The 26,799-nt window shown below is 35.8% G+C and overlaps 1 protein-coding gene across 2 annotated transcripts in view; it reads right to left on the bottom strand.

Annotated features, from left to right (window-relative positions):
• Positions 1-6,123: 6,123 nt before the first annotated feature.
• Positions 6,124-26,799, bottom strand: part of LOC144435272 (uncharacterized) — a 55,596-nt gene continuing 34,920 nt past the window's right edge. The window contains exons 5-17 of one of the 2 annotated variants that reach the window (XM_078123860.1): positions 26,308-26,545; positions 23,005-23,075; positions 19,955-21,748; positions 18,456-18,986; positions 17,940-18,013; positions 14,537-14,728; positions 13,535-13,816; positions 12,650-12,832; positions 11,290-12,393; positions 10,422-10,574; positions 9,798-9,980; positions 9,204-9,305; positions 6,124-8,717 (exon numbers count right to left, since the gene is read on the bottom strand). In XM_078123860.1, coding sequence (XP_077979986.1) covers positions 8,181-8,717; positions 9,204-9,305; positions 9,798-9,980; positions 10,422-10,574; positions 11,290-12,393; positions 12,650-12,832; positions 13,535-13,816; positions 14,537-14,728; positions 17,940-18,013; positions 18,456-18,986; positions 19,955-21,748; positions 23,005-23,075; positions 26,308-26,545 — 5,444 coding nt within the window. In that variant the 3' untranslated portion in view covers positions 6,124-8,180. Of the gene's footprint in view, positions 8,718-9,203; positions 9,306-9,797; positions 9,981-10,421; positions 10,575-11,289; positions 12,394-12,649; positions 12,833-13,534; positions 13,817-14,536; positions 14,729-17,939; positions 18,014-18,455; positions 18,987-19,954; positions 21,749-23,004; positions 23,076-26,307; positions 26,546-26,799 lie in introns of those variants that run through there. The other variant, XM_078123861.1, reaches the window with a different exon arrangement.

Raw genomic sequence — 26,799 nt, 5'->3', positions numbered from 1 at the left:
GTTAGTTACAATTAAACTGCAGGTGAAAGATTACATTGTGATAAACAGTAATGCCAGTTGGCATAGTTTTAGCACAGCTTATTGGACGTTTGGTGGAATTTAGTTGTATCATTCTTTGTTCAGCTGATGTGATGTGGTGGAAAGATTTCATTTGATAAAATCTTTTTGACAAGTCTTTTGAATAAATTAGCAAATACATTGCAACATATGAAGACATCATCGATATGTTGATAATTCCAAATTTCTGTGTTTCTGATATATTTTTTTACAGTTTATTAAAAAATTATTATTCATGATGTAATACAGTAGGTAATTTAGTACACTACTATTTTCACTAAAAATAGTTATTTTTAACAGTATGGTTATTTACACTAAATAAAACAATCAACAATTTTTGTTATCAAAATTATGGAAGAGCACCTTACTCTTTTAAAGACCTTTTTGTAATTTCCTTTTATCCATTCTGAACAGAATGTTTGTAAATGTTGTTTATTTTGAATAATAAATGTGTTGTATTTTGTTGTTATTTACCTCTCTATACCCTAATAATAAAGTCTAATTATTGTTATAATATATTTTAAAAATTCTAAACGAGCACCACACAATATTTGAATTTCTACTCAAAGTTTAAGAGAATTATCTTTGATGTGTCATGTGCAGTTTTGATAAATCTCTCCCATTCACAATTAAAAAACAACCCTCTGCTAGTCATTAATTCTATTTTGATGATAAATACTGGCTCTTTTCGTCATAGCAAGAATTCCACTTTTCAAATTTACTTGATAAAAACAAGAAGAGTAAAGGAAAGAATGAGAAATATTGACTAAAAATAAATCACTGTGCAGAGGTTCTCGTTTTTGGCACATTGCCAACTTGTCTGGTGATTATCTGTTGGCGGCCATTTTTACTGCCATATGACGTCATACCATACAAAGCTGTGCTTCAGCAAACTGAGAATGTAAGCTAGCTAGTCTCATTTGAATTAAATTCACCAATCCAAAACGTGTTGCACCACATCATGTTTCCATTCTAAAAAATGGAGAGCTGCAAAGATATGTGATAAAACATTTCAATTCTTGATGAAAACTATATATATATGATGTTTGATCATTGTAATTTTATTTTGCAACTACGTAACCTTCAGGGAGTATAGGAAGGTAAATCATCAATGGAAAACACAACAACAATAACAACTAATAAATTTACCTTTAGACAGTAACGTTACAAATCATTCTTTTCAATGGAACAAAGCTTTACCCAGCGTGAGATGTTGTGTCACAACATTGTCTGTCTATTTGGAATGATTATTTTTGAACCACATTTATAAATCAAATTAAATCTTTGGAAATCTTCTCCCTAACTCAATATCTAAATTATGATCACCTAACCACAATTTTGATAGATAAAATCTGTATTAGTATTTAAATAATTCTCAAAATAAAATTGTTTTTAAGTAATGTGCACGTTATAAGTTTATTATATTATTGGCCATGTTTACATAACTATTTAAATCATTTTCCCATTTATTATTTAATCAAAATTTTGATAATGTGTCTGATAATGAAGCCTCACATATTTTTGTGAACTCTATGATCCAAAAATGAACATATTTCTATGAAAAAGTAGCAGAGACAAGAAATAAACCTTATTTTCATCAACCAAGTCATTGTTGCCATGGAAACCATGCAAAGGGTATTACAATGAATGGATGGCCATATACATCAGTTTTGTATGTGAAGACAAAAATAGGCTGTTACAATTTATATAATAAATTATTCAAGGATTCATTACATGTATCATTTAAAGTCATTTTCAGCGATATTTATAGTACTATTTTTGAATTCCAAAATGGCCGCTGATTCTGACAATAGCTACATCATGTACAAAAAATATACATACATCTATATGCTACCCCATACTTGGCAAGAATTCAGTATAAAAATGTCTTATTTGAAACAGCTAATTACAGTTTTTGGGGAAGACACAGTGTTCTATGTTGGATGGGGGTCAAACCGGACACAACTATCTGAGACATGTAGGTCGGTTTATTACTTTTTTTTGTGAGGTGTATATAATAATATTATAATAGAAAACAGCTGGAAAAGACAGCATACAATGGAGACTATAAACTATAATCTCATCTAACAATCAACTCATAGAGGTATAACTAATTTTCTAGTCAATTCATACACGCAGAGTTTGTTCACAATTAGAATGTGCTCAGGTGTTTTTCTTAGAGTTTTGAACCATTTATGTCATTTATAACATCAACATTGATTTACACTTATTTACCCCGATACTGTTACTGGTAAGCATTTGAAAAATATAGTGTGTCTATATATATCCATATGATGAATAACATTTTCTAAAAACAATTATCTTTCCTTTGGCAAAATCCAAGATTGTCTTTCTATGAAATAATACTTATTGTACAATATAAGACATATGAATATTAAATAGGTAAAAGAAATCTGTAATGCATTCGAGGTTCAAGTTTGCAGAAAATAATTTAAAATCACTAACAATTTGCCATTTTTTGATTCTGTAAACCCCATTAGTTGCAGACACGACCTTCAACCCATTTACTCACAGACATGTGATCTTCAATAAGTACAGTTGCAGACATGTGACCTCTGACCCCATAAATACCACACAGACTTGATTTTAATATCTATTTTCTGTAAATTTAGGCACCCATAGATCAAAATTGGGGGCAAAATTGTCCCATCAATTTATTGACATGGTTTATTTACTTGATTCTGGTCTAAAACAAACAGAATAAGACATGCTATATCAGAGAGTACATGGAGCATGAGAAGACTTGGTAAAACAATAGGGATGTGCATAGTATTCTTAGATTGTTGTTTTCCTTGTCTACAGGCTATAAAGGCACGAGTCAATGTCAACCCCCACCCCCACCCCCACCTCGGGGCATAGTGGGGGATTTGGAAATTAGTCTTATAAAATTTGACAAATGCCCCACCCCCTGGGACAAGACATTCTGGAAAATCCCCACCTAAAACAAGTAAAACTCCCAACATTTCAAAAAATTCTGACTGACACACAACCACTCTTTTACGTCTGTAAAAATGACTAGGGAGGTCAATATGAGGCAATTGCCCCACCCCCTCGGGCATTGTTTCATGGCAAACACGGTCTAATCCCCCACTTTTCCCCCGTATCGCCCGAGGTGGGGTCCCTCGGGCATTACATTGACTCATGCATAAATCATAAATGTAACATTTTGACTTGAATATATTTCCCCTACCTCAAAGGAGAGAAGACTAATTATTTTCTAGTGTAGAGCGTATATTGACAATTTGCAGTATCAAGATTCTTGTGATATTTTCATTAGGAAAATATCAATCTAAGTAATTATATGTGTCCCTGTGGGTAAAACATGTTTTGATCTATTAATTGTCTATTTCAATAAGAAAGAGACATGTATTGAAAACACAAATTTAAATTTGATAAGTTGCTACTTTTTTTTTCAACTGTAATTAACTCTAGGCATTGCCATACTTACAGACTTGACAATATTAACAGGTGCTATCCCAATCACCATAAAGACTTAACAGAATCCCATCATTGGATAGGTCTACCTATCTTGAAGCTAAACTATGTATAAAATAGATTGAACTTTGACCTTGAATTCCAATATGGTGCAATGTAATCAGATGTACTGGAATGTGACGCAATGATTTGTGATGTAATTAGATGTACTGTAATGTGATGCAATGATTTGCAATGTAATTAGATGCACTGGAATGTGATGCAATGATTTGCAATGTAATCAGATGTACTGGAATGTGATGCAATGATTTGTGATGTAATCAAATATACTATAATGTGATGCAATGATTCATAAATAGGGATTTTCAAGCAATGTAGTCAATGTGAGGCAATGAAATGTTTCATTTTCATGCAATGTAGCTCAATGTGATGCAATGTAAAATGTAGTGATTATGCAATGTAATCAAATGTGATGCAATGTAAAATGTAGTGATTATGCAATGTAATCAAATGTGATGCAATATAAAATGTAGTGATTATGCAATGCAATTAAATGTGATGCAATGTAAAATGTAGTGATTATCATGTAATGTAGTTAAATGTCACGCAATGTAAAAAATGTAGTGATTATCATGTAATGTAATGTAGTTAAATGTCACGCAATGTAAAAAAATGTAGTGATTATCATGTAATTGTAATGTAGTTAAGTGTCATGCAATGTAAAAAAATGTAGTGATTATCACGGAATGTAATGTAGTTAAATGACATGCAATGTAAAAAATGTAGTGATTATCACCGAATGTAATGTAGTTAAATGTCACGCAATGTAAAAAATGTAGTGATTATCATGTAATGTAATTAAATGTCATGCAATGTAAAAAATGTAGTGAATATCATGTAATGTAATGTAGTTAAATGTAATGCAATGTAAATCACTGTGATGTAATGTTGTTCACTGCAATGTAATTCACTGTGATGTAATGTTGTTCAATGCAATGTAATTCAGTATGTTGTAATGTTGTTCAATGTAATGTAATTCACTATGTTGCAATGTTGTTCAATGCAATGTAATTCACTGTGATGTATTAATGTTGTTCAATGCAATGTAATTCACCATGATGTAATGTTGTTCAATGCCTTGTAATTCACTATGATGTAATGTTGTTCAATGCAATGTAATTCACTATGGTGTAATGTTGTTCAATGCAATGTAATTCACTATGTTGTAATGTTCAATGCAATGTAATTCACTATGATGTAATGTTCAATGCAATGTAATTCACTGTGACGTAATGTTGTTCAATGCAATGTAATTCACTGATGTAATGTTGTTCAATGCAATGTAATCCACTGTGATGTAATGTTCAATGCAATGTCATTCACTGTGATGTAATGTTGTTCAATGCAATGTATTTCACTATGTTGTAATGTTCAATGCAATGTAATTCACTATGATGTAATGTTCAATGCAATGTAATTCACCATGATGTAATGTTGTTCAATGCAATGTAATTCACTGATGTAATGTTGTTCAATGCAATGTAATTCACTATGGTGTAATGTTGTTCAATGCAATGTAATTCACTATGTTGTAATGTTGTTCAATGCAATGTAATTCACTATGGTGTAATGTTGTTCAATGCAATGTAATTCACTATGTTGTAATGTTCAATGCAATGTAATTCACTATGATGTAATGTTCAATGCAATGTAATTCACTGTGATGTAATGTTGTTCAATGCAATGTAATTCACTGTGATGTAATGTTGTTCAATGCAATGTAATTCACTGTGATGTAATGTTGTTCAATGCAATGTAATTCACTGATGTAATGTTGTTCAATGCAATGTAATCTACTGTGATGTAATGTTCAATGCAATGTCATTCACTGTGATGTAATGTTCAATGCAATGTCATTCACTGTGATGTAATGTTGTTCAATGCAATGTAATTCACTATGATGTAATGTTCAATGCAATGTAATTCACTGTGATGTAATGTTGTTCAATGCAATGTAATTCACTGATGTAATGTTGTTCAATGCAATGTAATCCACTGTGATGTAATGTTCAATGCAATGTCATTCACTGTGATGTAATGTTCAATGCAATGTCATTCACTATGTTGTAATGTTCAATGCAATGTAATTCACTTATGTAATGTTGTTCAATGCAATGTAATTCACTTATGTAATGTTGTTCAATGCAATGTAATTCACTGTGATGTAATGTTGTTCAATGCAATGTAACTCACTGATGTAATGTTGTTCAATGCAATGTAATTCACTGTGATGTAATGTAATTCACTATGTTGCAATGTAATTCTTCACTATGTTGTAATGTAATTCAGTGTTGTAATGTTCAATGCAATGTAATTCACTATGATGTAATGTTGTTCAATGCAATGTAATTCACTATGATGTAATGTTGTTCAATGCAATGTAATTCACTGATGTAATGTTGTTCAATGCAATGTAATTCACTGTGATGTAATGACGTGTAATTTGTTCAGTGTGATGTAATAAAATATGTGTTTAACCTTCAGTGCAATAAAGTCAACAGTCACATCACAAATTAAAAGTGCAAAAAATCTTTTTATTATTTGGTCAAAGATAATACTTTAAATACAGTCTATGCATAAAAGATTTAAACTGGACAGAACAGAACAGAACAGATGACAACAAAAGAAATACTAAAAGATAAATGTTTCAATATCTCTCATATCTCAAAAGGGAGAACACAACACAACACAAAGTCTATCACATATGAGATTGTCTCATCACCAAGTCATTCAATTCTATCATCAATATATATGCATCTGACTTGCATGGTATGTTATCCAAAATGTATAATATACAGAGACTTTACCTTGGTGTCTGACTACCCCTATCTTTTCATTAAAATACACAGTTTCTTGATAAGTAACAATGTTGAATGCCCTGCATGTCTTACCTTCGCTAAACTTGAGTAACAAGTGACTGTTTACTGACACCATAGGTTGCACAACAGGATAATGTGAGTTGGTGATTTATTTGTCACCATAACTCTGCACTGGTATAAGTACTTTAAAAATGTATATTATAACTTTTCACCACCTGTAAGTTGTATTGTTTGTATGTAGTATTTGTATTACTGGCTGATCAAATGGATTCAACACACTATAAGGGCTGTCATTTGAAATCTACTGAGCAACAATGACAGAGCAGGCTGGTTTAAGAAAACCACCATTTCATAACTTCCATGCTATGCTATTACAAGTCACTGACAATGTCTCCTCTGCATCAGCGATTCTACACCGTCAACAGTTTGTGAGACACAGATTTTTCTTGTCAATTGAGACAATAAGAATGGGAAAAACTATTAAGTAAAACAGAGTAAAACAGTATGAACTTCAAGTGTAGAAAAGGGAAGATAGAATTACATAGATTCTTCTGATGCATACAAAACATACAAAAGCAGACATTTTTTAAAAGCTGATGTTGTTTCTTGACTGGGAAAGGACCATGTATGACTGCAAAGCTGATTAGTTGGGAAGCAGTCACATGACGTCATAGCTGATTTGGTGGGAACTTATCACATAATCTTGATGTACTCTTTGTTATCTTTTTTTTTGCGTAGAAAACATTTCACTGTACTGGACATTTGATGACAATTTGTTAGGGATGACTACATTTTTATGAGTGCAAACCTTCGATAGAAACAAAGTTCAGTAAACTAAGCATCTTATTAGCATACAGAATTTTATTTAAAATAGACCTAATAATAATAAACCTGTTGAAAATGTTGTATACTTGACTACCCTGAAGTAATCCCCTAGAAGAACAGAACAAAACCACAGGCAGTAATGAACCCTGACAAGGAAAGGAAACACAGAAAAATGGAACTACAATATTATATACATGGCAGGTAGGTAGCACTTCACTGGCCATACATAGAGATACCTTACTTGCATGTACAAGTAATATATCTCTGTGTTCTTCGTCCCAATTCAAACTATATTATAGAAATTTTACAACACACATATCATCAGTGATCACCTTTGTCCACTTTGGTTCAACCTTGTTACATAAGTCTTTGTGGCCTCTAAAAGTTTGTCTCGTGCTATTGTTTTGATACTGGCGACCAAACTAGACAACCAGAACAGCTGAGACAAATGTGCGAAATACTTCCTTCTTCTGTAAACATTTGTCTATAGAGCTATTTTGTACAAGTGAAAATCTCAACTCCATATAGTTTTTATACAAAAATAATGATTTGGTAATCTTTGGGTGTTTGAAATCATGCCTATGAACAGGGGACGGTATAATCTTATTTATTGGGTTCACAAAATACAAGGTGTTCATTTTGGTGAACTTTGACCTGAATAAGGATCTCATTGGTGAACTCTGATCTGAATAAGAACCTTATTGGTCAACTTTGACATGATACAGGACCCATGTCATACACAATGGAAACCATTCCACATGTAGAGGTTTCAGTAGAAAATACAGTACAATTTCATTAAGTTGTCCCAAAACACAACAGCTAAAATGCAGAATGTGAAACAATCACCAAAAATTTGGTCTGAAACACATTTAAAAATCTCCAATTTTCCCCCAAAATGGAAATCTAAGGAATTTGGGCAAGCCTGTACACACCCTGAGTGTGGTTATTTATTTCAGATTGTCTTCATGTTCTTGGGATGTTAAGATCAATACTAGCTGGGTCACTAAATGAGCCCGGTCGTTGATACACATCAATGGCACACACGGCAAAGTGATACACACTCCCAGGTTGAAACTGAGTCAAAGTACATGCCATTGGTAAAGGTAGAGCTCGGACGTCTCCAATCTTCTTCCACAGTGCAGTACTCGGTGGCCCTTCACTTTCTTGATATGCATAGAGAAGGTATGTATCAATGGTTGCCCAGGCAGGATCAATTGCCATGGTCCATGATAACACTATACCATTGTTCACTTTGGAAATTTTTAAACTAGGCTTGCCCGGAAGAGATTGTCTCATTTGATGGGGTAGAATGGTTCTGGCTGGTGGCGAAGGTAGTACAGGTAAAGGAGCTGGATGTTCTATGGCTAGTTGATTCTGAGTCTGAGCCGCCTGTGTCTGTAACTGTTGCTGTTGCTGTAACTGTCTTTGTTGCGCCACAACCCTTTGCATGTGTATTCTCTCAGCTGTGCTCACTTCTTCTGCCATTTTCTGTTCTTGATGCTACATAAAGTAACATACATCAAGAATGTTAAAGTTATATCACATATTATATATACAATCATGTAGTTACCTTAATATGACATCTTACAAGATTTTCATGAGTGTCTTGTCATTACTGAATTAAGTTAAATCACTATCTCACAGACTATACATAGTTACCAATATCTTGACATCTACACTGATCTTTCCAAGATCGTCCTGTCTTGTAGTATGCAGTGTTGATTTTAATTGAAACTATAAGGAATAGGAGCATATTTGCAGAAAAATAGATATTTTATTCGCTTACAAGAAATGATTCCACTTCCATCCCATCCATATTAACATATGATGAGGAGCATTCTGAGACTGACCCTTCCCCAACTTGCATGTGACTGTAAAAAATCACTTTTGTCTTTTGAACTTTATCTTGAGTGAAGCCACAATACAGTATCTACATTCTTAACTTCAAGATATTTGATGGCGTCCAATAAATATACAATTACTCACAAGCACTGATTGGATCTGTTGTTGTAGTTCTCTAAGGCTAGGATTTAACTTTAATTTGTTTACTAATTCATTTTTATGTTCCAACAACCTCCGCTGGTGTTCCTGAAATTTAAAAAAAAAGGTTTTGACATATTTGCTATGATAATATGGTGTTACACCAAATTACAGTAAAAACTACCAAGCTACTGTACCTAGGCCTTGAAAACTTTGTAACACTTGCATGTTGTAAGTACAGAAAAAACGTGTCAAATTTTCATAATTGGGCCAAGAAAACTTTACTAGTCAAACTCACAAATGAGTTAAAGGGAACACAACTTCTGGCAATAAATGGTATTTTTTAAAGTTCTGGAAAGTCATTTCATGATTTCACATCACTTAATACATTTCTCACCATTACCAAGATAATCCCAAGCTGAAACTTCCTTCTCATTCACTGTTCAGTGGTGGTCTATTCTATTGACATGCATTGCCTCATGGGAATCAGCAGACATGCATACGCAATAACAGAACATGAATATTCATAACTATTTGAAGGTAATATGTACAGTGACTTAGGAGTGCAGTACAGAATAATATAATTATTATTAGACTTACTTTGAGCTGTCTTATACTGTCAAGAGTGATATTTTGAGCCGCTGTAGAGGGAGGTTGAATAAGTGTATTTTGTATGGGTGCCAAGGGGGGTGGTTGTTGGCCCTGTGAAAGCACTGGTCTTACTTGCTGCACACCAGCAACTGATGTTGGAATGTTTTGTTGAACACCAAAAGTTTGTGGCACCTGCTGACAAAATATCATAGATTTTTTTCTTAAAGTTGAAAATGCTTACTTTCAAAAGAAAGCATGGTTTACGTCCACTGTGACACACTGAAATGATTGCATGCTTGCATGCTATGCTAACAACATTTGATTATGTTTGATATGTGCAAGAATAGCAATATAACACACACACACACACACACACACACACACACACACACATACATATTTATGCGCACACACATGAACAGATACACACACATATGCATATATTCATGTATAATTTAACACAACATTCAGATACTGACATAGACACAAACACACATACGGAATCATCATTTGAATTTGGTCTATGTATGTCTACGAATACTCAATTAACTTCTACACTTTCCACATAAACTCCAATCATTTTCATTAACTTTGACATGAAAAGTACTCAGAATACAACACAAAATACATTACCTGACTAACAGATGTTGGAAGCCTTTGTATCTGTGTTGGTAAATGTGGGCCTTGAAGTCTAGGTGGCATCACCTGTGTAAGTTGCTGCTGTGGACGAATACCAGCTGCATGTGTGGAGTTTGCCTGTAATCCTGGCATTCTAGGCTGCTGTTGCTAGAAGACAAATGATATTGTACAGTGGGTAAGAATGGAGGTTTAATATCTCCTGACAGAGTTAAAGGGGAATGTGGCTCCAGGAAATCAAGTCATTTTCATAAACTATGTGTTCTGGAGAGTCATTTCATGATTTTATATCACCTACAATTACTTGTGATTTCAGAGAAAGATCAACTTGATCTTGTGCCCTTATAGGGTTTCTTTGCTGTGAGACATTGCATTATGGGAGTCTGTAGAAATAATATATTCAAGTTGCACAATGAATATTCATGATACATGTTTTAAACATGTGGTGACATGATTCTGAAAACCACACAGTAAGTGTTAATTCATGGACAGAAATCACATCCAGGTCTTCCCTTGAGAAGTCACTAGAGACCACAGATTAGACACAGTATCAATTTCACAGCTAGGAATTCAATCCCAGATGTTCATGTCTATTAATCGTTTATCAGAGGAGATATACAGTTTACACAGTCATTCTTTTGTTCTGGAATAATTCTTCTAAAACTCTGTCAAACAAGTGGGTTTTTTTTCACATCTAAAATGTAATCCTAAATTGAAACTAGGCCTTCACAGACTGAAAGACAGGTAAGTGTGGATGGACTGATGGATGGATGGATGGATGGATAGATGGAAGGAGGAGGGATAGACATACACGTAAGGATCAAGTCACTTCCATACAGGCTAGCAGTTATGAACGATGACTTACCTGAATTTGCTGTGGTACACTAATAGGTAATGCAATTGGTCTTGGTTGAGATACAAAAGTCATTGTAGTTGCCGGATGTTGTTGAGGTTGAACAACCTGCACTGCTGACGTTGCTGGTCTGCTCAATGCTGCCAATTGCTGCAATGTGACAGTTTGTGGTGTACTGACCGCTACACCAGGCATTCGTGATACCATATTGACCACTACAGGCTGAGCAATTTGCCCACTCAACTGTTGCGTGCTGACTGCAATTGCGCCAGTTGGTCTGACTTGCTGCTGCTGCTGCATCAGCGTTGCAGGTTGGGAATGTAGTATGTTTTCATTTAGACCTATTGGTCTGACTGCACTGTTAGGTGCAGTCACAGTTCTGTTTATGAAACTTTGATTAACAATAGCAGCTGATGAACTGTTCACTGCTGATAATGATGTAGGTGTTTGGTATGCAGGTGGCGGTCTAGGAACTGTAGCCATTGTTGGAGGAGACCCAACCTGCAATGTACCTGGGTTTTGTTGTGGTGAAAACCGTGGCATACTAGCTTCTTTAGGTGAACTTCTTGGTATTTGCTGCTGCTGTACTTGTGCCTGTTGCTGCTGTTGTTGTTGTTGTTGCTGCTGTTGTTGTTGCTGCTGATGTTGCTGTTGTAGCAATACCTGCCTTTGCTGCATTCGTTGCTGTAAGAGTTGCTGTTTTTGATGGTCTTGTTGTGCTTGCTGTTGCTGTTTTTGTTGTATTGCCTTTTGTATTGACTGTTGCTGTTGTTGCTGCTGCTGCTGCAACAGCTGTTTGGGTGATTCTCTCACTGGCATAGCTGTTGCTGTTGTTGTTGTTGTTGTTGTTGTTATGGAAGACCTAGCAGGTAATTGGTTGTTATCATCATCATCTGTCAAGTCTATCAAAACAGTGGGTTTTTGTGTCATAGTTTTGGCTCTATTTCTAACACCTGTGACAGTGACCGAAGCAGAATTTGTGGTACCCTGGACAATGTTTGGTTGACTTGAAGGTGGTATGTTACCCTCTTTGGACTGTAGCACAACAGTTTGCTTGGCTGGTATGATTGAAACAGGTGCAACTGTGTGAGGCGTCGTCTGTTTCACTTGTGAAGACTGTAACATAACATACGAAAAAAAAACCCTGATCATTTATATTATGGCTTATACAAATGTTGGCACTGAAAACTTTGAGGAAGCATGCATTTCTCCCTGCACTAGCCAGTGGTCATCACAAGCAACCAAAAGGGAATCATTGACGGTGTAAGTGCAGAAATGAATTCATATACAAGTATTTGTACTAAAAACTGTAACACAATCTCTAAACATGTCAAATTTTCTGAAGCTGTGTAAAAACTTGGAATCCACATACCTGTACAGGAAGTGGAACAATACTTGGTTGAGGTTGCTGAAGTGATTTCACTGAGATTCCTGTTAATATGTTAGAAAGGGGAGTGTTCATAGTTTTGGTCCCAGAGTCTGGTTTAGAATGCGTCACAGTGGTGAATGTACTCACTGCAGAACTGGTAAGGGCAGTTGAAATACTGGGTAATACCTAGTGGAAATAAAAGTATTTGTTAGATGGAACTCAGTATTTTACATCTAGCATTGATATATAATATACTGATAAATGCACACACACACACACACACACACACACGTACGTACATACATACATACATACATACACACACACATGCATGCATGCATACATACATACATACATACATACATACATACATACATACACGCATACATACAGACACACGTGCATGCATACATACATGCACACATACATACATACACACACGCATGCATACATACATACATACATACATACACACACGCATGCATACATACATACATACATACATACATATACATACATACATACATACATACATACATACATACATACATACACACACGCATGCATACATACATACATACATACATACATAAACAATTGTTTTGTTTATCATTCTGTCTGTTGCTTTTGATAACATAACTTTTTATGCCTTATTTCATCATTCATGTCAAAATTAAATATACAAGTACTATAAAAATATAGTATACACACACACGTGCACACCAATGTGTAAATAGACACACACATACATGCACACACATACACATCAGAATGTGCATACACTGCACACAGAGACAGACAGACAGACAGACAGACAGACAGACAGACAGACAGACAGACAGACAGATGCATATTTATACATTCAAGAATCCACCCATCTATCCATACCTGGCCAACAGTTCCAGCTAGTCTGACAACAGCAGATGAAGGTGAAGTAGCTTCAGGAACTGTTGGTGAACTGACAGACATTGATGCTAGCTTAGGTTGTACTGGAGCTGCCGCTCTACTGGGAGCTGTGGGTTGAGGTGGTATTTGTGACAAGGTTGGTGTGGGATTCCTTTCCACTACAACACTATGATCTGTTGATGTTTCTTTTGAGAGCACACTTGGAGGATCTGTTTGTATGCCTGTTGATACAACACTGTCTTTAGGTTGTTGCCTCTTACACATCTGAAATAGGAAATAGAAAATCATGGTGGTAAATATATATTTTTGTGCATGGTGACTAAAGTACCAGTTTATATGCATGGTGGCCAAAATACACAATTATACGCATGGTGTGTGGTTAAAATACATGTATATCCATTGTGGCTAAAACAACTGTTTGCAGGTATATGCATGGTGGCCAAAACAAAGTGATATGCATGGTGGACAAATAAAAGTGATATGCATGGTGGCCAAAATACACAATTATATGTATGATGGCCAAAATACATAATTATATGCATGGTGGCCAAAATACACAATTATATGCACTTTGGCCAAAATACACAATCATATGCATGGTGACCAAAATAAAGTGATATGCATGGTGGCCAAAAATAAAGTGTTAGGCATGGTGGCCATAATAAAGTGATATGCATGGTGGCCAAAAATAAAGTGTTAGGCATGGTGGCCATAATAAAGTGATATGCATGGTGACCAAAATACACAATTCTATGCATGGTGGCCAAAAATAAAGTGATATGCATGGTAGCCAAAATAAAGTGATATGTATGGTGGCCAAAATACACAATTCTACGCATGGTGGCCAAAATAAAGTGATATGTATAGTGACCAAAGATAGCATTTACTACTTTCACTTTCCTTTTGTGCAGCAGCAATTTTGATGAAGACCAATAATGAAATAGCCAAAATAAATATACATGTACATAATGCCATTGAACTCACCAAAGCTTTAATATGAAGTCTATTTTGTTCTTTGACCATTGCTTCAGTTGTTTGCCGAAACTGTTTCACCCGCTGTTCCCATTGTTTGTTCTGTTCCTGTAATTTGGCTACCTTCTGCTTCAAAGATGCTATGGTGGCTTGGTCTTCTCGCCTCTTTTCTTCATAAGCCTTAGCTACAAGGATTGTTAGTTCCTGTAGGGATATATACAGTTGCTGAATCATTTCATTCATATACTGACAAATTACGACTTCTTTTCAACACTCATCCCTCTTACTTAAGTGTATATATAACAGGTGTATAGTTGTGCGTGTGTACAAATGAGTAGGAAAGGGAGGGGAGGGGAGTATTTTAAACTGATTCGTTTCAAATTTCTGAGACTTATTATTAAATGTTGTAGTTGATAATGTTGACTGCATACAGCAGTTGATACATGTACATGGCATATCATATTAATAACAGGATAGCAAGGTACTATCAATATTCATGGTAGGACTTCTCATATCATAAATTATAACAGCACACAACCAAAACATAATACAGGGTATTTCAAACAGATACCAAGACAATATGGTATCAATAACAACAACAACAACAACAACAACAACAACAACAACAACAACAACAACAACAACAACAGGAATTTCACACAGTTGAAAAGGACGTGGTACTAATTATTTCAAGGCATTTTATATAATATAATAATACTATACATGGTGACAACACACTGTCAATCTCACAACAGGGCATTTCATAGAGTACAACAGGACACAGCATGGTACCAATATTTGCAAAGGGCATTCATACTGAACAGGACAGCATGTTAACAATACTAACATCAGGGCATTTCATAGAGTACAAGACACCATGGTACCAATATTTGCAAAGGGCATTCATACTGAACAGGACAGCATGTTAACAATACTAACATCAGGGCATTTCATAGAGTACAAGACACCATGGTACCAATATTTGCAAAGGGCATTCATACTGAACAGGACAGCATGTTAGCAATACTAACATCAGGGCATTTCATAGTGTACAATGTTACAGCATTATTGTACAAATACGTATAGCAGGGCATTCTAAAATGAAGAGGGTAGTAGTGTACCAATACTGATATTAAATTGGACACAAACAACATGATAGCATGGTACCAGTACTAACAATAGGGCTTGTGTGTGTGCTACGCTTGAAGAATTCTTAACAGAAAAGAAAGCATTACAAGACAACTGATCAGAATGAAACTACCATGTCCTTGACCTATGACCTATGACCTAGCCTAACAAAGGACACTGAAAACACCGAAAAAGATTGAGTCCCCTTCCACAGATAAAGCCCTGATAGCATTGACAATATTTTTACACTGTGTACAAGCCGGTATCAGTCTCTCTAGTTACAAATTGACCATAGACCTGAGTTATTTTGGTGCTACATAGACTTTAACAGTCAAAGTGCAGGCAGACTACAACAAACTCGTATCAGATCTTTGGACCACATGAACAACTGGGTTTAATTAAGGCCAGGGAATCAATCCCACACTCTTGCACCATACACATTACATTGTCATAGGATCAGTTGTTGTTGCTCTGGACAGACATTAGCTGCAACACTGGCAGACAATGGTTTTTCCCACTAATGATAATATATTATTCCTAGCCTGACCTTGGCCTTTAAGTCATAAATGTATTCAACCTTTCAGTGTTGGGTATCTAGACAGCCAATATACATATATATGGCTCTGATACAATTTGCATCTCTGACGTACATTAGGCTGACTGCAATGTGCTCCACAGAAAAGGATGGGAATTTGCTTATAAACAGTTCTACATATTCTAAAAGCACCTTTGTTTTGGACGAATCACTTTGAGACTGATGGGATGGGAAGGGGAGGCTAAGAATAGCTTCTAATCTTTAGGGAGAACATTGTAGAAGACTTTACACAGACCACTACATTACACTCCTTACAGCAGCTGGCAAGAATCCAAGAATATTCTCTATCAAGTGGGGAAGTAGAAGAATAAGTTGAAAGGTGTGCATCTCTCAAGTGACAGAGGTGCAACATGAAAGGGAAAGGGAGTTGACAACACATTAAACCGCAGAATGGGGAAACTGAAAATAAAAACAGAAAATCATCCAAGAATGACTTTAGGTAAGAACATGTGTTGTGTAGGTGGTTTTCAAGTCAGTCATGATTAACGACCTACACCCTGGGCATTCTACAACTAGACAGTACTTCATTGTTGTCATGGCTACGCCCGGACAGTTCTTCATTGTTACAAAAGCTACAACTGAACGACTGAAAATCAATGTCTCTCACCATATTGGATGTTACCATGTTTTAAAATGAATTGACTTGGAATTAAAAAACACAGGAAATTGAAAGATTGTTGTGTCAATTTCCTGACCAGTAAAATCAACCTGTAACAACATGCTTCACTTTCCTGCTCCTTACAGTATTCACTAAATCATTCCAGAAATCTCATTCCACCTTTCTTATTTACTGGCAATTAAAATTCTGACTTCTCACACTACTGTGTATGAGTACTTTGGACCTATCACTTTAATTTTGGAGATGTATACAAGTGTTTAATGTCTTTATAACTACTCCTATTACACACACCTATTCATAATTATGCAAATGAAGTCATTAGTATGCGAGCCAACATTCCATTGTGAATACTGACAATAATGAGGGTCAACAGTTTAAAAATAAACATTGGAGGTTAACAGATTCAATATTTGTCATTCCACTATGCATAGTAGGGACAGCTCTTTACTTTATTAAGTAAACAGCAACCACAGAAAGAAGGTCATTATACTATCATTAACTTGTATCAGAGAGCCGGACTAAGGGTATTTGGTGACACACTAATCCATTGGGTTCAGAAGGATGGCTTTATTTGATAGTAATACAACATATTCATGATATTAGCTTACAAATTAACCAGTGCCAGCAACTGTGGTCTTCTATATGGGGCTTTAATTATGTTTCCAGTAGATGGCTATTAAGTAGGCAAATTCTACCTGAGTTCCAATGTCATTTCATTAGATTTCCTTAACAGAAATTTAACAGGATCTAATGTATGGAAAACTCTGCCAGTTTTAACTGATTTCCTCGTACCGTATGGTGTTACTTATGTCAGTGAGATTTTCTCAACATGGACAAAAAATACTGAACAGCCAAGATTTAATTAGCCTGAGACTCCATCTCAAGAAACTTACACTTGGTATTTTCATCATGATATCTCATTCACTGGAGAGTTTGTCCACAAAAGTATGATTTTAACGACAATAGTCACGACACACCTCTAATACAAGACAGATTCAACACTAATATAAACATTCTGAAGCTTAGGACACAAACCAAAACAATAAATAACATAATTATTAAATTTGACTCACCTTCTTTGACAACTCCAGATTTATTATACCAACATCTGAAATCTTTCCTAGAAGTTCCTTCTTGATATCATTGTCTGTAGGAGGTAAATGTAAACAGATCTTGTACAAAAACATCCCACGCATTAAAATAACTTGACAAATCAATGTCAAATGATCAGTCTATGGTACATGTATATGCAAACACTAGAAATTTTGAAATTACTGAAAGTGTATGTGTAGATGAAATTCAAAGACTTTAAATATTCCCTGGACTGAGAAGTCCCACCTTATATAATGACAACTAAGAGTGGAACAAGCTGAGTTTATAAGTGTTTTACTCAATTGAATATAATATCCTGGTAATACATAAAATGATGATGATATCAAATCATTTATGTATATGTCAGAATACCAAGTTTGAATTCTGCCAATAGCAAGTGCAAAAGCAAAGTATGCTTCTACACTAAGTTTATGCCCTTTAAATTCTCCATGCCATAATGTTAATATCTGTAGGAAATACTAATACATAACACTTACCACGTTCAATGATTTCGTCTTTAGTTTTGATTGGAATTTTAGTATCTATATCTTCCAGCTTAAGTTTTTTCAGTTCTCTGTCATCTTCATTCTGCAGAGGTGAGCCAGGCCTCTTACATGGCAGACCTTCTACTTTGGGTTCAATTTTTCCTGAGTTATCCTCGGGCACAATGAGTTCCTTATCAGTATCAGATGCTATAGTTTCCACTGTCTCAACAGAATTCTCATTCTTGATTACACCCTCTACCATTTTCACATCTAAAATTGCATTGTTCTCATCTTTAGATTCCTGGACCACAGTTTCAGTCTCCAGGTTTGGTTTTTCTTCCTGATCTTCTGTTGTGGATATTTCAGATTGTTCTTCCTGTACAGGCAGTTCATTTTCATTATCAGTCTTTTCCTGTGGCTCCTCAATGTCTTTCACATCCTCAGTTTCACAAGTTTGGACATCGACATTAGATGAAACTGCATTGTCAGTGGGTTCCTCCTTTTCACAAATTTCTAATATTTCCTTTGGTTCCTCTTTTTGACCTACCAATGCAAATGAATGCATAGAGAATGAACCACAGTGAATTCAACATCGAAGCCTGCTAAATCTTCTAATGCTAATATAGTACACATACCCTCTGAATATTCCTCATTCATGGTTCAATGTAGGTCCTTGCCATGGACACACAAGAGTCAACACATATTTATAATCAGAAGAGAAATATTCATGACCTGTTGAAATACTTAATACCTTAAAATAAAACAACAAAGTTTCAACTCAGTGTTTCTTAGCAATCACTAGTAATAGGCCATTGCAGACTACAAAGAGGAAATAGATAATACAGCGCCCTCGCTCAAATTGGGGGTATCATCACCTCATAGTATGAGCTTTTTCCCTTGGTATTCTGTAGAAGTGTACATCAGGGAGGTTTTTCGTATTGTTCAGGCATCTAGCAGTGCGCTATGATTTACAGAGTAACCTATACCATGTATACCCTCAAGGTACACACAGACAGGAAGTAGAGTGCCACCATGGCAAATTTTGGAAATGCCTACTGTAGGTGTTGTGAAATCATGAAATGACTCTCCAGAACTCAAAGTTTATGGAAATGCCTTAATTGTTTCCTGGAGTGGTGTTCTCTTCTAATGAGAGAGTTGTAACACAGCCCGTTCTAATACCTACCCATGTCATTTATACCTTTATCAATATAAAAAAAAAATATATATATTCTAATTTAAACTTTTGTGAAATTCAATAAATTTGTCTATGCAAATTTGCTCATTAATATGCAAGGTTGGACACATGAATGAGGAACAAGTTTCAATTCTGTTTCTTGTCAATTATATGCAATATAAGTACTGTAAAATCATGAAATGCATACACCTATGAACAGACATGCATGCACGCACACACATGTACACACACACACACACACACACACACACACACACACACACACGTACACGCACATTGAGCTGAAATGACAATTTCAAATACAGACACAACTTACCTGTAAAACTACCAGCTACACCTTCATCACAGTTTGATAACTGTTCAGGTTGTTTTTCTAGTGGTTCTGTTACTGCATCACTCACAGTCTCCTTTATCTCCATGGCATCACTTTCTACATCCTCCTTGCATTCATCGGTTTCCATGGCTATGACCTCTTTGCTTTCTTCTGTTTCCATGGCAACCACCGTTTCTGCCTTGCTATCCTCTGTTTCTATGGATACACCCTCTTTATCCTTAGGGTCCTCTGTTTCCATGTGTTCCTCTTTGTCATTCCCTACATCAGTTTGGGTACACTCTACTACTGGGTCACTTTGAGGGCCATCATCATTCACAAGTTCATCTTTATTCACTTCAGTACTGTCACAGTTATTATCAGTTTCCACTTCACTGTTCACACAGCTTTCCTTATTTTCCTGAATAGTATCACCTTGACAATGATCTCTTTCGTGACTTTTGTCACATTTATTGGACTCATCTCTGTTTTCAAAACCACTATCAACTGTGTCCTCACTTCTTTTCTCTACATCATTTGATTCAACACCGACTTCATTTGTATTGATGGGACTAGGACTTTTAGACATTTGACTTGTCTCGCTAGAACTTCCTGTTTGTTCACTCACCATATTTTCTTGTTCAGGTACATTTTTCTGTGTTTTGTCAGTCATTGTAAGGTTCAATGGTTCATTATTGGGTACGTCAGGATATGCCCTAGATTCTCTGGGTTTGTCTTTTTTACCTACATCCTCATTTCGTTTGGCTGTGAAAGCTAAAGCTTTGGAAACTAAAGAATTCAATTTGACAGGATTGAGGTAAACAGTTTTCTTGACTCTTGAGTTCTCACCTTCAACCTTGTTGGACAAGGGTTGCTGTGGTGATTGGTTCGTTTGATCAGTTTTAAGTGTATCAGGAGTACTTTGTCCTTTTAATTCCTTACTCTCTAGTTGAACCATTTCAAGTTCTTGTTTGTCAGTTTTCCTATCTGTTTGTTCACTTGGTCTGTCTTCAGAATTCTTCTCATCACTCAGTTTGTCTTGTTTCTTCTGCTCTTGGTGATTAGTTATTTCATCTGTATTGTCTCTATCTTTCCTAATTCTACCATATGGAGAAGATGTAACCCTACTAGATTTTCGAATGGAATTATTTGATGCATTTACAGCTTTACCATTCAATGATTTGTCACCGTCACTATCACTATCTGCTGAGATTCGTTTTGGAGAACTGTTTCTGGATGAAGTTGGGGAGTTTGTATGATTGGCAGTGGATGGGGAAGGACTTCGTGATTTCGACTGCCTGAGTTTGCGAATCGCAGGATGAACAGATCGGTTCTGACTTCTGGAAGACCTAGTCTCACGATTATTATCTACTGAGAAAGACTTTGAACTATCATCACCTGGCACAGATTTTCTATCTTTGTTTTTGCTTTCAATGCAAGATTTTCCATTTGTTTGAGATTCAGACTTTCTATTTGAGCCACTGTCACCATTAACAATCTTTTCTCTTTTTATAGAAGACTGAGAAGAAACTGATGTAGAACTATCAGATTCTGCTGAATTCTGTTTAGACAAGTCTTTGGCGTTGGCTTGTAATTTCCCTTTTCCAATCACAGATAAACTGGATTTCTTGCTTTGTTTGGGAGCTGTAGCACTGCTGGAAGAAGGGGAAGCTGCTTGACGTTTTAGCTGTTGAAGTTTGGCTTCGAAACCTGGAGGTTTGGTTGTGGACTTTCGTGCAAGTTGGGGTTTTCTTGGTCTAGTGTTGTGATCATTGGGTTTAGCACTCATTTCAGAGTGGCCTGTTGAGAAAATTGACACAATTATAATGTATCATGTGATGACAATTTTAAAAACTGTACTCGGTCCTTAAATGAGCATTTTTTTAAATATTTAGAATAACACAAAAATATCAAAATTGAAATTTCATTTTATTTGTTAAAAACTTTATCATTGTTCTTTAATCATAGCATGGGGGATGGGGGGGGGGGGAGGTGGTATCACTGACTGAATAAAGTATATTAGAGGTCTCACAAAAATACAAGATAATTTTTTTACAAATCTTAATATACTTCTTGATAACTTATTGCTGCTAGAACTATGTTATATGGTAATCTAAAATTAGGAAGGTTTGTCCAACTACGTGTGATTTAAACTATCATTTGCCCTCTTCCTATGAGGAGTCAATGTGTCACAAGTTTTTGAATGAAGAACCGATTCATTCAAATGAAGAACTATTTGCTGTACAGATGAATAAATGCAAAAAAACAAAACAAATAACTACCCATCAATACTTAAACTAAATTTGCAGTGCCATATAATGACAACAACAACAACAACAACAACCACACATTCCACTTTAACTTGCTGCACATGCTGATGTTATGCATGGATGAGTATTTGTATGAAAGTATAGCTTTGTGTAAATGTACTTGTACACTAAATCGAATATTGTATAGTTCTTGAGTTGTCACCCAGCAAAAAGCATGTGACATGTTTGTATACTGCATATTAATCAGCATAATTACTTTCAAGCCATGCATGCTAAAGAAAAGGAGAGAAAAATAGCGACATTTGGCAAAAATTACACAAGTTTTATCAGTAGTTGAATTTTTTTTTTAAGTTCCGTCTAAAACTCTTTTCATGTATGTGATGTACTATGTTGCTCAGTCAACTATTTATGACAGAGAGACAACTTCATAGCAGCACAATATTTATTCTGTGCAATAAAGAAAAAGGCAGTAAATGTATACATACTAGTGGATCACTAAGTACAGCTTCCACTCACTACTATGTGTACATGAAGCAGCTATGCATTACTAAATCCAGACATTTACTCTACTAAATTAAAGTGCACGCTTATAAGCTCAGCTCAACTTTTCTATTAAAAGCAGTGATTTTTCTTTGCAACAAGGCCAAATGGCATGGATGATGGACTAAGTGTTTTACTGTCTCATTTAATAGATTGGCTTCACAAAAATTCTTTCCTTCAACATACACTCAAAAGTACAAAGGAACTGGGAACAGGAAGCATGCCGTAATAATAGGCAAAGCTAACCTTCAGCGGTTGAGTTATCTTTTACTTTGAAACGGTCTTCTTTACCAGGAACCTTTTTCAACTCAATAGTACTAAAACAAAAACACAGAAAAATGACAGTGTCACAGAGACGATGCTTGCAAAAAAAAATCACAAAAAACATGAAAGTACCAACTCACAGGTAGAACCATACACATTTACATGTGGCAAGGTACATTTCAAAAGCAGCACAAAAGCATGCAATGAAAGCAGAGGCAGAAAAAAATGAACGCAGTTCAGTGTGTACCATACCACCACACCATGTCATTTTAATCATACCTTTCAGGTACATTAGCCAATATGACACATACATGCAGTAGTCATATCTTATAAATACCACCAATTTACCATATGCTATACTACTACATTAGTCACACAACAACACACATTTTGCCGTTGTCTATTATCATACATACCACATTAAAATAACAGCAACTGCCTTTGATGTTGGTGCACACAATGTAGTGCACACAATGTACTTTTTATCAGTTTGTTTCAGTCTGTGGAAGTTATAATGTAACAGTCACAGCAGTACTCAGTATGTGCAGTATACTATCACTAAACAATGTCATGGTTCCTGTAGTGTTTATACTTTTATAAGTTACCTGACACTTATTACATTCCATGTCTTTGCATGAATCTTACCTCATTCTCAGTTACCACATGCAAGCAAACTCACTCCGGTGTTTTTTTTCATGGTTTGGTAAGACATTCTACTTTCATGTGTACATCAGCCACACAATATGATGCATACTTTGCATAATTCACACATTTATACCCTAGTCACTTCTGAGCTAATATTCTATTCAAGGATAGACATCACACAAAATAATGGTGTAACTGTTATTAGGTATTCACAAAATATATATATTTTTTTTAATACTGTCACTGGTGTTTGCACTTCAAAACAATAAAGTTGATCTACCTGGTGTTTCCCAACTTTATCGTTTTTTAATATTTTTTGAATATTCATAAATACCTAATAACATCATTATTATGCATCATGACTATCCTTGAATAGAATATTAGCTCACAAGTGACTCTGATTTTTACACTGGTAACATAGCCTAAGATAGATGTAAAATAAATCTATTGTTCTTCACTAATATACAAGTGGGTGATAGTTGTTCCTCTGTTGTGGATTCTAATCACACTATGATCAATATAGTGTAAACATTGAAAGTCCCAAACCAGCACTGCAAGTTCATGGAACTCTAAATAAACTAGTTTTCAGAGAGGCCTCCCTCCTCCCTAGCCAGACTATAATAATAAACCAACTCCATTCAATAGCATATCACTATTGTATCAACATGTTGTGACAATAGTTTTAGTTTGTGTCTTGGTTCAACTACCAGAGTAATATGATAAGCTACATAGGCCACACTAGATCAGACTCAACAAAAAACACATTCTACCTACATATAACACACACATCATCTACAAACAACTTACAATATATATCATGTGACATATATTAGGGAAGACTGTCAGAATCCTTCAACTATGCTCGAATAGTTGAGTAAAAATATATATTCAGGGCTCAAAAGTAACAGTAGTCCCATGTCCACAGACTACCAATTCTTGTCATGGGGCTACCATAATTTGCTGATGATAGCCCACTCAGACTACCCTGAGTAGGTGATGAGGATGGAAGATTTATGGACATGAAAGTATTTTAATAACACACAAATTTTCAATAGAGGAAATCTGTTTTCAGCTCAGGAATATGGGACTACAGGTCGCAATTCTTGGGCTACCACGAGGACTGCCAAAGAAAAAAGTTAATTTCAAGCCCTGGGAAGACTGTCAGAATCCTTCAACTACGCTGGAATAGTTGAGTAAAAATACATGGATATTATATTACCCTGCCACATACACCATATGTCATCTGCCATACGCATTCACACAATTGGGGTCACAAAACCATCTATTAAACATTTTCTATAGCTATACAATGCAGTGTTATTGATTGCCTGTACACTCTAGTTCTAGCCAAGTATACACATAATTCTCCAGGCAGCATACTCTTAAACAATACACCAGTTTTATTTTCAGAGACACAAAATCCTAGTTCTCATGTTGTCTCATTCATAGTGGACAAAAGCAATGTAATTAATCACCTTGAAACGATTCTAAGCTATGGAATTTTGTTTGGCTTGCATACCTTGAAACTATTCATTATTTCATTCACTTGTAGTTCAACATGGTATTATTACAGTATGTACTATAGATTACTTGCATAGGTGCACACGCATACTAGTAGTATTTTTCACTGCATATCTGCATGCAAATGACATGCAAATGAGGATGTGATTGTTTGCTACACACAAAATCGTATGTTTTTTTTATGATGTTTATGGAAATTTGTCATTTTAGATAAACATATGTAATTATCAGAACCCCATGCTGTGTGAGTTCCAGTGTGGGTACTCAGAACCCCATGCTGTGTGAGTACCAGTGTGGGTACTCAGAACTCCATACTGTGTGAGTTCCAGTGTGGGTACTCAGAACCCCATGCTGTGTGAGTACCAGTGTGGGTACTCAGAACTCCATACTGTGTGAGTTCCAGTGTGGGTACTCAGAACCCCATGCTGTGTGAGTTCCACTGTGGGTACTTAAAACCCCATGCTGCGTGAGTGCCAGTGTGGGTACTCAGAACCCCATGCTGCATGAGTTCCAGTGTGGGTACTCAGAACCCCATGCTGTGTGAGTTTCAGTGTGGGTACTTAGAACCCCATGCTGCGTGAGTTCCAGTGTGGGTACTCACAACCCCATGCTGCGTGAGTTCCGGTGTGGGTACTCAGAACCCCATGCTGTGTGAGTTCCGGAGTGGGTACTCAGAACCCCATGCTGTGTGAGTTCCAGTGTGGGTACTCAGAACCCCATGCTGTGCGAGTTCCAGTGTGGTACTCAGAACCCCATGCTGCATGAGTTCCACTCTGGGTACTCAGGGGTATATGATGTTATATTTCTGCTGCACTTTCATTCACTACGCTTGTGAAAGTATGGGTGCAGAGAGAACACTGCAAGCACTCATGCAAATACTCTTGAGTATGCCATACTTGCACTCATGTGTCATGGGGCTTTATCATACTTTTTCAAAGTATAGCAGTTAGACAACAAATACCTCTACACACACACACACACACACACACACACACACACACACACACACACACACACACACACCAAGACAGACATACAGACTGAGACACAGAGAGAGAGAGAGAGAAAGAGAGAGAGAGAGACAAACACATTAACAGTAACTTTCAAAAGTACACTCACATTTTGTTATGAAGAAGAGTCTGCCAGTTTTTAGTCAAAGAGATAGGTTTGATAGAGACAGAGACAGGTTTCGCTTCTATTTTTTCTTCGATGATTGGAGCAGTACTAGTTTTCTTCTTTTTGCTAGCTCTACGAGTGGTCTGCTTGGCAGGTTTACTTTTCCCTGCTTTCTTTGACTTGGGCGAACTTGAAGACTTCTTGGTGAGATAAAGAGAACTGGACAGTTTGAGCTTACTACCTGTAATGATTAAAAAGCAACAAATACGGTATAAGTAAAATGCCTCTATTGACAATTAAGATGACCTAAACATACTAGTGTTTAAAGATTAGAACAAGTCACATAAAATGTAGTCTAGTTCGTATATGGTAGGCATCGTTACAATTTTAATACACCTCCACTCCATGTTGGCATCTAGACTACAAAAAATGATAAAATACCATTTAGCATTACTTTTCACAATAGCTGGGCTATGTTTAAAGTACACCATGTTA

This window comes from Glandiceps talaboti, chromosome 5 (genome assembly GCF_964340395.1).
Source record: "Glandiceps talaboti chromosome 5, keGlaTala1.1, whole genome shotgun sequence".
Taxonomy (NCBI): Eukaryota; Metazoa; Hemichordata; class Enteropneusta; family Spengelidae; genus Glandiceps; species Glandiceps talaboti.
This window is presented reverse-complemented; position numbering and strand designations above follow the sequence as displayed.